General features: G+C 50.4%; 1 protein-coding gene across 1 annotated transcript in view; it reads right to left on the bottom strand.

Moving 5' to 3' along the window:
- Positions 1 to 636: 636 nt before the first annotated feature.
- ACCS (1-aminocyclopropane-1-carboxylate synthase homolog (inactive)) overlaps positions 637 to 15,656 on the bottom strand; it is a 26,231-nt gene continuing 11,211 nt past the window's right edge. Inside the window, exons 8-14 of the mRNA XM_075567244.1 lie at positions 15,178 to 15,278; positions 13,167 to 13,256; positions 8,300 to 8,345; positions 6,450 to 6,591; positions 5,627 to 5,769; positions 5,017 to 5,170; positions 637 to 2,854 (exon numbers count right to left, since the gene is read on the bottom strand). Coding sequence (XP_075423359.1) covers positions 2,574 to 2,854; positions 5,017 to 5,170; positions 5,627 to 5,769; positions 6,450 to 6,591; positions 8,300 to 8,345; positions 13,167 to 13,256; positions 15,178 to 15,278 — 957 coding nt within the window. The 3' untranslated portion in view covers positions 637 to 2,573. The remainder of the gene's footprint in view (positions 2,855 to 5,016; positions 5,171 to 5,626; positions 5,770 to 6,449; positions 6,592 to 8,299; positions 8,346 to 13,166; positions 13,257 to 15,177; positions 15,279 to 15,656) is intronic.

Genomic DNA, 15,656 nt, shown 5'->3' with positions numbered 1-15,656 from the left:
CTTGAGCTTTTTGGGACATTCAGTCTTATATTGGGACCAATGTTTCTTAATGTCTCAGAGACAATTGGGGAAAGGGGACCTTCACGCTGCTGGCATACGCCTTCTGAGACAATGTGTCCAATTAACTGGCCCAAAAAGCTCAAGAATATTGAACTCCTCATGTGCAGTGATAAAGACATTGGGGGTTTATTCATATGTTCCTTCTCTTGATCCTTTTCAGTGAGTCTGTTGTATGTGCAACAAAGTTGCTCGTCTGCTACTATATTATTTATATAATGCTGGTGTTATCCCTGTTTCAACATTAGGGATTATCATAAATATACAATCTTTCTTTAAATTACAGTCATATACCCTTATTTCTTAAAATATTATATTTCTACAGTGCACCGGATGAGATATAGATATAAAATCATACAATACCTAAAAAGGTAAAGAGACAAAAGCACTCAGCAGTTCAGTAATGAAAAAATGTATTAAAGTACACAAATACTTGCACAAAAAGTCCAACGTTTCGATCCCTCCTTGATAAAGATCTCTCTACGGGATCGAAACGTTGGACTTTTTGTGCAAGTATTTGTGTACTTTAATACATTTTTTCATTACTGAACTGCTGAGTGCTTTTGTTTCTTTACATTTTAGGTATTGTATGCTGTGTATTTTCATGACCGTAGCACCAGCTATTACTATTCCACCACTGGAGTGCAGGATATCTATCCATCCATATATATATAATAATATATACACACACACACACACAGACAGCGTGCAGAGCTGTGTATTTGTGTAATGACCAGAGCACTGTATATATGCATTGTGTGCAGAGCAGTGTATAAATGTGCATTGTGTGCAGAGCAGTGTATGCATGCATTGTGTGCAGAGTAGTGTATGTATGCATTGTGTGCAGAGTAGTGTATATATGCATTGTGTACAGAGGAGTGTATACATGTGCATTGTGTGCAGAGTAGTGTATATATGCATTGTGTGCAGAGTAGTGTATATATGCATTGTGTGCAGAGGAGTGTATATATGCATTGTGTGCAGAGGAGTGTATATATGCATTGTGTGCAGAGGAGTGTATATATGCATTGTGTGCAGAGGAGTGTATATATGCATTGTGTGCAGAGTAGTGTATATATGCATTGTGTACAGAGGAGTGTATATATGCATTGTGTGCAGAGGAGTGTATATATGCATTGTGTACAGAGGAGTGTATATATGCATTGTGTGCAGAGGAGTGTATATATGCATTGTGTGCAGAGGAGTGTATATATGCATTGTGTGCAGAGGAGTGTATATATGCATTGTGTGCAGAGGAGTGTATATATGCATTGTGTGCAAAGGAGTGTATATATGCATTGTGTGCAGAGGAGTGTATCTATGCATTGTGTGCAGAGGAGTGTATATATGCATTGTGTGCAGAGGAGTGTATATATGCATTGTGTGCAGAGGAGTGTATACAGGTATACCCCGCATTAACGTACGCAATGGGACCGGAGCATGTATGTAAAGCGAAAATGTACTTAAAGCGAAGCACCTTTTCCCACTTATCGATGCATGTACTGTACGGCAATCATTATATACGTGCATAACTGATGTAAATAACGCATGTGTAACAGGCTCTATAGTCTCCCCGCTTGTGCACAGCTTTGGTACAGGTAGGGAGCCGGTATTGCTGTTCAGGACGTGATGACAGGCGCATGCGTGAGCTGCCGTTTGCCTATTGGGCGATATGTACTTACTCGTGAGTGTACTTAAAGTGAGTGTACTTAAAGCGGGGTATGCCTGTATATGCATTGTGTGCAGAGGAGTGTATATATGCATTGTGTGCAGAGGAGTGTATATATGCATTGTGTGCAGAGGAGTGTATATATGCATTGTGTGCAGAGGAGTGTATATATGCATTGTGTGCAGAGGAGTGTATATATGCATTGTGTGCAGAGGAGTGTATATATGCATTGTGTGCAGAGGAGTGTATATATGCATTGTGTGCAGAGGAGTGTATATATGCATTGTGGGAATCTGTTCGCCTCTCTGAGCCCGAAACGCATCTTCCTGCAGAACATTGCAGTGCGTTGTGTACCCATGCACTGCAGACTGCAGGCGCATCTAGAAAGAACCTCACCGCATGCAGCACAAGACAATGCCACATTTATCCTGAGGAGTCAGGTCTGGAAAATTACCCCATTCAATCACGCAAAGACTTCAAATCCCAGAATGCACCAGGAGGGATCACCTGACTCACTACAGACTTCTACATGTTGGGGTGGCACGGACCCACTGGTGGTGCCTTGAGCCCTCTACCAGGAATTTCAGCAGAGCAGTGGTGAAGGCTGGCTGCTTTTTGGGCGCTTGGAAAAGATCATGTATTTGTGGAGTCCCTACGCTGGCCAGGTGACCCCAGGTTCTAATTGCAGGCTCAGACAGGTCCTGTTTTCATGAAAAGTGCACTGGAATGAGGAATACAACCAGTCCCCCTTATTTAAAGGACTGCTTAGCCACCCTGGCTCGTTCTGAGTGTGAGCTTCTTCTAGGAGTGTGTCCAGGCAGAGGCCGGAGGACGGGCTCTGGACCGGTCACTGCTTCCCCATGAACTTGCTGAACACCTGGTAGACGTCTGGGTTTTGCTGGGCGAAGCTCTCCGCTGTGTTCCTTTGCAGCCAATCAGACGAGCGCATTTGGCTCTGCAACTGGACGATCAGGTCCCCCAGGCTGGAGCTGGACGGCTCGCGGTGGCTGGACACATAGATGACCTCATCCGTGCTGTCCGCTTTGCCTTCCTCATCCCCGCGGCTCCGCTCTTCCACCTGCATCTCCCGCTCCCTCTGCTCCAGCACCTTGCGGATACGCTGCATTCCTGTGAAGGGGTTTATTATTGGTTGGGAGAGAGCAGAGAGTGAGTGAACAGACAATAGACTGGGTGACTTCACAGACAGGCAACGGACTGGGTGACTTCACAGACAGGCAACGGACTGGGTGACTTCACAGACAGGCAACGGACTGGGTGACGTCACAGACAGGCAACAGACTGTGTGACTTCACAGACAGGCAACGGACTGGGTGACGTCACAGACAGGCAACGGACTGGGTGACTTCACAGACAGGCAACGGACTGGGTGACGTCACAGACAGGCAACAGACTGTGTGACTTCACAGACAGGCAACGGACTGGGTGACGTCACAGACAGGCAACGGACTGGGTGACGTCACAGACAGGCAACGGACTGGGTGACATAACATCTTTCCAGGGTGTTACCAGCTCCTAGACCAATGCCAATAACTGGAATATCGCTTTATTGTTATAGACTAGTGGGCAACAATGTACATTCTAATATATCTGTCCCGATATCTGTGCCAGCCTCCTCCTGTGTACACTGCCAAATCTTTCTATCAACAGAGACCTCGTATTCCTCCGTCGGTGGCAGTGCCAGCCTCCCCCTATACCCGAGTGAAGGAGAGGTGGAGCACTACTAACAACAGAAAAAGAACTGCAGGAGAGTGGGACCCAGGATAAAAAAACTATTTATTGGATCAGTGCATAAACCACAAAAATCGAGCCCGCAGGCTCCCCCTATACACACAGTACTGGTATTCCTGTCAGTGGCAGGGCCATCCTCCCCCTATACACACAGTACTGGTATTCCTGTCAGTGGCAGGGCCAGCCTCCCCCTATACACACAGTCCTGGTATTCCTGTCAGTGGCAGGGCCGGCCTCCCCCTATACACACAGTCCTGGTATTCCTGTCAGTGGCAGTGCCAGCCTCCCCCTATACACACAGTCCTGGTATTCCTGTCAGTGGCAGGGCCGGCCTCCCCCTATACAAACAGTACTGGCATTCCTGTCAGTGGCAGTGCCAGCGCCAGCCTCACCCTATACACACAGTCCTGGTATTTTCCAGGCAGGGCCGGCCTCCCCCTATACACACAGTACTGGTATTCCTGTCAGTGGCAGTGCCAGTCTCCCCCTATACACACAGTACTGGTATTCCTGTCAGTGGCAGTGCCATCCTCCCCCTATACACACAGTACTGGTATTCCTGTCAGTGGCAGTGCCAGCCTCCCCCTATACACACAGTCTTGGTATTCCCATGGCAGTGCTAGTGCCAGCCTCCCCCTATACACACAGTCCTGGTATTCTTGTCAGTGGCAGTGCCAGCCTCCCCCTATACACACAGTCCTGGTATTCCTGTCAGTGGCAGTGCCAGCCTCCCCCTATACACACAATACTGGTATTCCCGTCAGTGGCAGTGCCATCCTCCCCCTATACACACAGTACTGGTATTCCTGTCGGTGGCAGTGACAGCCTACCCCTATACACACAGTACTGGTATTCCTGTCAGTGGCAGTGACAGCCTCCCCCTATACACACAGTCCTGGTATTCCTGTCAGTGGCAGTGCCAGCCTCCCCCTATACACACAGTCCTGGTATTCCTGTCAGTGGCAGTGCCAGCCTCCCCCTATACACACAGTACTGGTATTCCTGTCAGTGGCAGTGCCAGCCTCCCCCTATACACACAGTACTGGTATTCCTGTCAGTGGCAGTGACAGCCTCCCCCTATACACACAGTCCTGGTATTCCTGTCAGTGGCAGTGCCAGCCTCCCCCTGTACACACAGTCCTGGTATTCCTGTCAGTGGCAGTGCCAGCCTCCCCCTATACACACAGTATTGGTATTCCCGTCAGTGGCAGTGACAGCCTCCCCCTATACACACAGTATTGGTATTCCTGTCAGTGGCAGGGCAGCCTCCCCCTATATACACAGTACTGGTATTCCTGTCAGTGGCAGTGACAGCCTCCCCCTATACACACAGTCCTGGTATTCCTGTCAGTGGCAGTGCCATCCTCCACTTATACACACAGTCCTAGTATTCCTGTCAGTGGCAGTGCCAGCCTCCCCCTATACACACAGTCTTGGTATTCCCATGGCAGTGCTAGTGCCAGCCTGCCCCTATACAAAGTCCTGGTATTCCCCAGGCAGCGGCAGTGCCAGCCTCCCCCCCCCCCCACACAAGTTCTCACCTAGCTGCAAGCGGTGGGTTTTATCGGAGAAGATGATTCTGAACCAACCGGGCTCACAGCACTCGAAGGCTTTACCACAGGACAGCAGCACCTTATTCTCCAGGAAATGTCTCCAGAGGATCACCTCTTCCTCAAAGGTGGGAGCCCGCAGGTACTGCAAGAGCAGAGAGCATGCTGGGAGAGGCGAACATTACTGGGAAGAGCAGCGAGCATGCTGGGAGAGGCAGCCATTACCACGAAAAGCAGCGAGCATGCTGGGAGAAGCAGCCATTACTGCGAAGAACAGTGAGCATGCTGGGAGAGGCAGCCATAATATTCCAAGCATAAACATGACCCCTACTCTGGGGTTCAGTTACTATGTTTGGAAATGGTAAGTAAAGCTCTAATTTTAAGGTGATTTGGGATTCCCATTGTACATAGAAGCATGTTTTACTGAAACTTTTTGCTAATGATACAAAATGGCTATTTCCCTACAAAGTTAAACATTGGTAATGAATTTAAGCAAACATCTCACCAACGGGCCCCTTCCTGTGCCCAGCACCGCCCTGCCCGCAAATCACCACTCATTTCCTGCCTATATAAGTATATCCTTCCCCGTTCAACCTCTCACCTTGCGGAAGTCGATCCAAATGAAGAATCCCGCACTGCAGTTGAGGAAGGGGACGCCCAGAGCCCGCAGTTCCTCCGTTACGTAGGCCTGCGCCGCCCGCAAGCGGGCATGATTTACCCGCAGGTAAACCTGGTTAATCCAGTCTGGGCAACAACAAAACAAAATGGAGAAGGGAACCGGTTTCAGACATATCTCCAGCTCTGCTCTCCCATCAACACCACCTCCCCACCACCCAGCGGTCAAGGTTTATTGGCGCCCAGGAGTGAGGTTTGGAAACTGGTGTCAGAATCTTTAATGGTATAATACATTGGCCCAGATCCATCTTGCGCCGGGAATGGGTTAGCGCATTTGTTCTGGTGTGACTCCTATTGACTGGAGTGGGAGTTCATGCCGGATCGGGTTGACCAACCCGTACCTGCGCTGGATGCATCTAGGCCATTGAGAGATTAATGAGAGAGACTCCACCAGATCTGGGAGTCTTCGATGCTAGAGAGGTACTCAATATGGACGAGAGAGACTCACTTTAGTTGGGGAAGAGACGCGCCAAAGGAGAACAACGCCACACAAGTGCAACACATTCATTCATGAGAGAGTTTCCTTCAACAAGAGAGAGACCAATTTCCAATAAGAGACAGTCATCCAGTGAAAAAGACAACCTAGACTATCCTTACATAGGAGAGACAGTCTTCAAAACAAGAGGCAGCTTCCGCGAAAGTGGGCTTTATCCAATAGTACCAAGTGCCATGTGATGAGTGGGTGTCAATGAGAGCTTTACCAGGCTGGGGACTCTAACTCGTCCATTACATGCGACACGTGAGCTCACCTCGGTCACGCAGCAGCTGGGCCATCTTGTACTGGATGGGGCCGCAGACCCCGTGGAAGTAACAAAGCGAGGCGACCCCGTTACACACATCCTGATTCTGGGAATGCAGCGTCCCGAAGCGAATTCCCGAGATGGCAAAGTCCTGGGGACAAGGAAGGATGCGGTCAGCCGCTGGGCAGGGAATCTCCACCAGAACTGGACCCATAAGTGAATCCAAATCAGGCACATCACTGCACCTCACATATGTATAACAGGGTCTCCCTGCTCCCCCCCACATGTATAACAGGGTCTCCCTGCTCCCTCCCACATGTATAACAGGGTCTCCCTGCACCCCCCCCCCCACACATGTATAACAGGGTCTCCCTGCTCGCCCCCACATGTATAACAGGGTCTCCCTGCTCCCCCACATATGTATAACAGGGTCTCCCTGCACCTCCCCACACATGTATAACAGGGTCTCCCTGCTCCCCCCCCACATGTATAACAGGGTCTCCCTGCTCCCCAACATATGTATAACAGGGTCTCCCTGCACCCCCCCACACATGTATAACAGGGTCTCCCTGCTCCCCCACATGTATAACAGGGTCTCCCTGCTCCCCCCCACATGTATAACAGGGTCTCCCTGCTCCCCACACATGTATAACAGGTCTCCCTGCTCCCCCCCACATGTATAACAGGGTCTCCCTGCTCCCCCACACATGTATAACAGGGTATCCCTGCTCCCCCCCACATGTATAACAGGGTCTCCCTGCTCCCCCCCACACATGTATAACAGGGTATCCCTGCTCCCCCCCACATGTATAACAGGGTCTCCCTGCTCCCCCCCACACATGTATAACAGGGTCTCCCTGCTCCCCCACACATGTATAACAGGGTCTCCCTGCACCCCCCCCCCACATGTATAACAGGGTCTCCCTGCTCCCCCCCACATGTATAACAGGGTCTCCCTGCTCCCCCCCAGATGTATAACAGGGTCTCCCTGCTCCCCCACACATGTATAACAGGGTCTCCCTGCTCCCCCCCACACATGTATAACAGGGTCTCCCTGCTCCCCCCCACACATGTATAACAGGGTCTCCCTGCTCCCCCACACATGTATAACAGGGTCTCCCTGCTCCCCCACACATGTATAACAGGGACTCCCTGCTCCCCCCCACATGTATAACAGGGTTTCCCTGCTCCCCCCCACACATGTATAACAGGGTCTCCCTGCTCCCCCCCACACATGTATAACAGGGTCTCCCTGCTCCCCCACACATGTATAACAGGGTCTCCCTGCTCCCCCACACATGTATAACAGGGACTCCCTGCTCCCCCCCACATGTATAACAGGGTCTCCCTGCTCCCCCACACATGTATAACAGGGTCTCCCTGCTCCCCCCCACACATGTATAACATGGTCTCCCTGCTCCCCCCACATGTATAACATGGTCTCCCTGCTCCCCCCACATGTATAACAGGGTCTCCCTGCACCCCCCCCCCACATGTATAACAGGGTCTTCCTGCACCCCCCCCCCCACACATGTATAACAGGGTCTCCCTGCTCCCCCACACATGTATAACAGGATCTCCCTGCTCCCCCACACATGTATAACAGGGTCTCCCTGCTCCCCCACACATGTATAACAGGGTCTCCCTGCTCCCCACACATGTATAACAGGGTCTCCCTGCTCCCCCACACATGTATAACAGGGTCTCCCTGCTCCCCCCCACATGTATAACAGGGTCTCCCTGCTCCCCCACACATACAACAGACTCTGGGGTACTTAGGATACAGATAACATGCAGAACACCCCAGTGCCCCCTCCCCGATTGTTAGACCCCCCCCCTGCGGAGCCTTTATCACTCACCTTGCTGATCCCCCACATCACATGTGTCCTCTGTGGATCAGGGAGTCTACGGGTACCAAAGGGTTAAATGTAAGAAGGGGGGGAAATAATACAACAGAGATCCCAACACAAGGAGACTCGGGAGTGAGAGAGGCGTGAAGGCTTGGGATACGTGGGAGACAGCTACACACTGCAGTATATAGGATATAGGAGAGAGGAGCAGAGTGATAGATAGCTGTGCATCAGTATGTAGGAGCAATCTATCACTCTGCTCCTACATACTGATGCACAGCTATCTATCACTCTGCTCCTACATACTGATGCACAGCTATCTATCACTCTGCTCCTACATACTGATGCACAGCTATCTATCACTCTGCTCCTACATACTGATGCACAGCTATCTATCACTCTGCTCCTGCATACTGATGCACAGCTATCTATCACTCTGCTCCTGCATACTGATGCACAGCTATCTATCACTATGCTCCTACATACTGATGCACAGCTATCTATCACTCTGCTCCTACATACTGATGCACAGCTATCTATCACTCTGCTCCTACATACTGATGCACAGCTATCTATCACTCTGCTCCTACATACTGATGCACAGCTATCTATCACTCTGCTCCTACATACTGACGCACAGCTATCTATCACTCTGCTCCTACATACTGACGCACAGCTATCTATCACTCTGCTCCTACATACTGACGCACAGCTATCTATCACTCTGCTCCTACATACTGATGCACAGCTATCTATCACTCTGCTCCTACATACTGACGCACAGCTATCTATCACTCTGCTCCTACATACTGATGCACAGCTATCTATCACTCTGCTCCTACATACTGACGCACAGCTATCTATCACTCTGCTCCTACATACTGATGCACAGCTGAGTGATAGATAGCTCTGTATTTAACTTGTACCTGGACAACACCCAGTTTAGAAAAAAACATCTGTTTTACTGTCCCTCACATGAGCTAATTAAGTTGCCGGGGCTGTACTTAATTCTGATGAGATTTTAGAGCTATATAAAAGCAGTCAGCATTGCAGCCCAAGCTGTACGCAGCCCATGTCAGGTTATCCGTTTACGTAGCAAGCATATTGGAGTTTAAAAGGGAGTTCAAAAGGAATGAACAAGTGGACAACACCTGCTGGCCCGGATTCCTGTATTTGATGTACGCTGGAAAGGAGGATATTATCTACCCCAGACTGCACGTCTCTGCACGTTACTATTGCTTTGATGCCACCTCTACTATTAATATTTGCAATGGCCTCACTTATTTTCAAATTATGCACTTCCTTCTACCAGCCTCATGTCTCCGACTCTATTCATATATCTCCATCTCTCCTTCCTTCTCCGCTTCTCAGTTCACATGAACTCCTTTCTTACAGTACTTACGCCCTCTGACACTATACAGCTATATCCCCTGCACTAAAACCCAACCCTACAAATCAGCCTCACACATTCTCTTTCTATCCATGCTTCTCCTCCTTGCTTCTAGGGATCTCTCCCAATCCTGGTCCTGCCTTATTTCTACATGCTCTTGTCCTCGCCTGCCAAATGCAACTTCTACTTCTTCTGGTATCAAACCCTCCAACCTCATACCCATCCCCTGTCACAGTCCCTCCTCTCTCCCTTTCTCCTGTGCCCTTTGGAATGCTCGCTCCCTTTCTCTGTGCCTGACTTCTTTCTCTCTCACTCTCTGCTCCTATTTGCTGTATCTGAGACCTGGCACACTCAGTCTGACTCTGCTCTGGAAGCTGCCCTCTTTTATGGTGGCCTTTCTTTCTCCCACACTCCACGCCCTGATGGCAGGGGTGGAGGCGTGGTGCTCCTGCTCTCCTCTCTCTGCCGTTACCAACCCGTTCCTATTCCTCCATCTCTTGCTTCTCCCTCCTTTGAGGCTCACACTGTCCAGATCTTCTCTCCTCTCCCTGTCCATGTGGCGGTCATCTATCGCCCACCTACCTCTACTCATCCCCCTTCTGTCTTTCTCTCTCACTTTGAATCCTGCTCTCTTTCTCTCCTCAGACTCCCCTGTTCTTCTCCTTGGTGACTTCAACTGCCATATTGATGACCCCTCTCTCCCTTGGGCTTCCCGCTTTCTCTCTCTCTAACCCCTTCTTTTGGCCTTCAAAAGCGGACTGCAGCCAGCACCCACAAGGATGTCCACTACCTAGACCTGGTTTGCACTAAAAACTTCTCTCTCTCCGATTCCTCAATTTCCCCCTTTCCTCTCTCTGACCATCACCTCATCTCATTTTCTCTCTCTCGCTTTTCTTCTCCATCTCCATCTACCCCTCGTTTCTGCAGAAACCTGCACTCTATTAACCTACTAGCCTTTGAGTCCACTTTACGCTCCTCCCTCTCCTCTCGCAGTTCTGCTCCAGACCATGATAACCTGGTCAAGAACTACAACTCTGCCTTATCCTCCCTCTCTTGATCTACATGCCCCGCTTTCTCTCTGCCGTCCTCGCCCTTCTAACCCCAGACCCTGGCTAAATTCCCACACGAGCATGCGGCATTCCTTCTCGTTCCTCTGAACGGCTCTGGAGGAAATCTCATACTCTCGCAGACTTCCTTCACTACAAATGTATGCTGCCCTCTTTCAACTCTGCCCTCTCTCAGGCTAATCAAACCTACTTTTCTTCACTAATCAACACGCACAAGTCTAACCCACGCCGACTCTTCTCTGTCTTAGACTCTACTCAAACTACCCTTGGCTGCCTCTCTTCTTCCGCCATCTCACCTCAGGACTTTGCCGACTATTTTAAGGAAAAGGTGGAATCCATACGTCAGAACATCCCCTCTGTTTCCTCCTCCCATCCCACACCGCTTCCTAATTCTCCTCCTGCCTTCCTTGACTCTTTTTCCGCTGTCTCGGAAGAGGATGTGTCATTGCTGATCTCTTCTCCCTCTACCACCTGCCCTCTTGAACCCATTCCCTCTCATATCCTAAAAAGTCTTGCTCCTACTATAATCCCTACGCTCACACACATTTTTAACTCTTCTCTATACTCAGTACCTTTCCCCCCTCCTTCAAACATGCAACAGTTATACCATTACTCAAAAACAGCAAGCTTGACACTACTGTACCTGTCTTTCTAACTATCGACCTATCTCCCTTCTGCCTTTTGCCTCCAAACTCATTGAACATCTTGTATTCTCTCCTAGACCCTCTGCAATCCGGCTTCCGCACTGCTCACTCCACTAAAACAGCCCTCACTAAAATAACTAATGACTTCCATGCTGCCAAAGACAGAGGTCATTGCACTCTGCTCATACTACTTGACCTCTCATAAGCATTTGACACCGTGGACCACCCTCTTCTGCTTTACATTCTCCATACTCTTGGTATTCGGAACAAAGCTCTATCCTGGATCTCATCCTACCTCTCCCATCGCACTTTCAGTGTCTCTTTTGCCAACACCTCCTTCTCCTCTATCGATTTCTCTGTGGGGGTACCTCAGGGCTGTCCTGGGACCTCTTCTCTTTACACACACTCTCTAGTTGACCTAATCACATCTCTTGGGTTTAAATATCACCTCTATGCTGACGACACACAAATTTACTTTTCAACCCCTGACCTTACACCTGCTGTACAGACCAAAAGTTTCTGAATGTCTCTCTGCTATATCATCCTGGATGGCCCTCCGCCGACTTAAACTTAACATGGCTAAAACAGAGCTCCTCATAGTTCCTCCCAAACCTGGCCCTACTACTTCCTTCCACATTACAGTTGGAAGTACCATCATTCACCCAGTAGCCCAAGCATGCTGCCTAGGGGTCACACTCGACTCCTCTCTCACATTCTCCTCTCACATTCAAAACGTATCTAAAACCTGTCGCTTTTCCTCCGCAATATTACAAAGATACGCCCTTTCCTCTGTTGCTTGACTGCTAAAACTCTGACTCAGGCCCTCATTCTCTCCCGTCTCAATTACTATAACCTCCTGCTGTCCGGCCTTCCAGCCTCTCACCTGTCTCCCCTACAATCTATCCTTAACGCTGCTGCCAGAATCATTCTACTCTTTCCTAAATCTGTCTCAGCATCTCCCCTCCTGAAATCCCTCTCCTGGCTTTCTATCATATCCCGTATCACACACTCAATTCTCCTCCTCACTTTTAAAGCTTTACACTCTTCTGCCCCTCCTTATATCTCAGCTCTAATTTCTCGCTCCGCACCATCCTGACTCTTGCGTTCTGCTCAAGGATGTCTTCTCTCTACCCCCTTTGTATCTAAAGCCTTCTCCTGCCTTAAACCTTTCTCACTGACTGCCCCGCACCTCTGGAATGCCCTTCCTCTCAATACCCGACTAGCACCCTTTCTATCCACCTTTAAGAAACTTGCTTAAAGAAGCATATGAATAGCACCATGGCTAATACTATACACGATACACAAAGTTTGGCCCCCTGCAGACGCACTTACCAGAACACCTTCCTACTGTCTCTGTACGTTCTTCCTACCTACCTATTAGATTGTAAGCTCTTTGGAGCAGGGACTCCTCTTCCACAATGTTACTTTTATGACTGAAGCACTTATTCCCATGATCTGTTATTTATATTATTTGTTATTTATATGATTGTTACGTGTATTACTGCTGTGAAGCGCTATGTACATTAATGGTGCTATATAAATAAAAACATACATAGCTGTGCATCAGTATACAGGAGAGAGGAGCAGAGTGATAGATAGCTGTGCATCAGTATATAGGAGCAGAGTGATAGATAGCTATGCATGAGAGAGCTGCGAATCTCAGGAATTATGGAAGAGCAGAGATAAGACATTAGACATTGTTTAGTGAGAACAGGACAGGCTGACAGATAGTGGTGTGTCTTGGGGTTAGATAGCTGTGTAATATCTGATCTCACTTGTCCAGGCTCAGAACACTGTGGAATGTTGCAGACTCATCGTAAACGGACAGCATATAAATCTCATCCACAATAACGTGCAGGGTGTGTCTGCAAAAAGAGGGAGAGAATGTGTCAGGGACAGGCAGCTACACCCGGGGAGGGAGAGGCAGAGACACAGCTAAACCCGGGGAGGGACAGGCAGAGACACATCTGCACCCGGGGGGGGAGAGGCAGAGACACAGCAAGACCCGGGGAGGGACAGGCAGAGACACAGCAAGACCCGGGGAGGGACAGGCAGCGACATAGCAACACCCGGGGAGGGACAGGCAGACACACAGCTATACCCGGAGAGGGACAGGCAGAGACACATCTGCACCCGGGGGGGGAGAGGCAGAGACACAGCAAGACCCGGGGAGGGACAGGCAGACACACAGCTATACCCGGAGAGGGACAGGCAGAGACACATCTGCACCCGGGGAGGGACAGGCAGAGACACAGCAAGACCTGGGGAGGGACAGGCAGCGACATAGCAACACCCGGGGAGGGACAGACAGAGACACAGCTATACCCGGAGAGGGACAGGCAGAGACACAGCTATACCCGGGGAGGGACAGGCAGAGACACAGCTACACCTGAGGAGGGACAGACAGAGACACAGCAATGCCCGGGGAGGGACAGGCAGAGACACAGCTACACCTGAGGAGGGACAGGCAGAGACACAGCAATGCCCGGGGAGGGACAGACAGAGACACAGCAATGCCCGGGGAGGGACAGGCAGAGACACAGCTACACCTGAGGAGGGACAGGCAGAGACAAACTACACCTGAGGAGGGACAGGCAGAGACACAACTACACCTGAGGAGGGACAGGCAGAGACACAGCAACACCCGGGGAGGGACAGGCAGAGACACAGCTACACCTGAGGAGGGACAGGCAGAGACACAGCAACACCCGGGGAGGGACAGGCAGAGACACAACTACACCTGAGGAGGGACAGGCAGAGACACAGCAACGCCCAGGGAGGGACAGGCAGAGACACAGCTACACCCAAGGGAGGGACAGGCAGAGACACAGCTACACCCGGGGAGGGACAGGCAGAGACACAACAACACCCGGGGAGGGACAGGCAGAGACACAGCTACACCCGGGGAGGGACAGGCAGACACAGCTACACCCGGGGAGGGACAGGCAGAGACACAGTTACACCAGGGGAGGGACAGGCAGAGACACAGCTACACCTGGGGGGGGACAGGCAGAGACACAGTTACACCCGGGGAGGGACAGGCAGAGACACAGCTACACCCGGGGAGGGACAGGCAGAGACACAGCTACACCCGGGGAGGGACAGGCAGAGACACAGCTACACCCGGGGAGGGACAGGCAGAGACACAGCTACACCCGGGGAGGGACAGGCAGAGACACAGCTACACACGGGGAGGGACAGGCAGAGACACAGCTACACCCGGGGAGGGACAGGCAGAGACACAACTACACCTGAGGAGGGACAGGCAGAGACACAGCAACGCCCAGGGAGGGACAGGCAGAGACACAGCTACACCCAAGGGAGGGACAGGCAGAGACACAGCTACACCTGAGGAGGGACAGGCAGAGACACAGCTACACACGGGGAGGGACAGGCAGAGACACAGCTACACCCGGGGAGGGACAGACAGAGACACAGCTACACACGGGGAGGGACAGGCAGAGACAACAGTGGAGTAGACATTTAAAACAGAATCCAGGCGCAAATGTTATTCATCACTACATAAAATAATGGAAACTTGTTGCACGATTCTTTTTTCCGTAGTGTATGGTATTTCAGTTTGCAATGATCTCACCATGTTCTAAAGATATTATAAGCATGCTATAATAATAAAGGAGCCAGAAAAACAAGATATAATCTAAGATTCTAATCGCTTTGAATCTTTTAGAGAGGAAATGTCCGTATACGGGATGAATCATAAAGTGCTTTCATTTCTTGTATTCACCAAGAGGCACTCATGCGGTTGCGTTCTCTGCGTACTTTTACCTTTTTGCAAACTCCAGGAATTCCATCATTTCAGAGGAGGAGTAAATGTCCCCCAGAGGGTTATGGGGGTTAATCAGGACGAGGGCTTTAACCTTGCTGCCCTGGAAGAGAGACACACGTGTTTGCAGGAGCATACAGCAGCCCCCCGAGGGACACAGACACACAGACACACACACACACACACACACTAGATATAAATGCACCTTCAGAAAGCTCCTCTGTGTAAGGGACGAAATGTTAGCTGTATTTGAACATCAATATGCATCTTTACACTGAGGCTGCGGCCAGGGTGAATGCGAGCGCGCTCGCGCTCCGTCACTTAAGGCGCTCATTTTGTTCGGGCGATTTGTGTCCTGCTAGTTGCGCATGTAGGGGGGCGTGGCCATGACGTCACAGAGCAGGTTCGCCCCCCAATGGGTGAACCGCTCACGTGATGCGCAAGCGAGCGGCAGAATCAAATTTGTTTGACTTTGCAAGCA

Source organism: Ascaphus truei, chromosome 12, assembly GCF_040206685.1.
Source record: "Ascaphus truei isolate aAscTru1 chromosome 12, aAscTru1.hap1, whole genome shotgun sequence".
Taxonomy (NCBI): Eukaryota; Metazoa; Chordata; class Amphibia; order Anura; family Ascaphidae; genus Ascaphus; species Ascaphus truei.
Note: the sequence above shows the minus strand (reverse complement) of the source record. Positions and strands in the feature narration are given on the sequence as shown.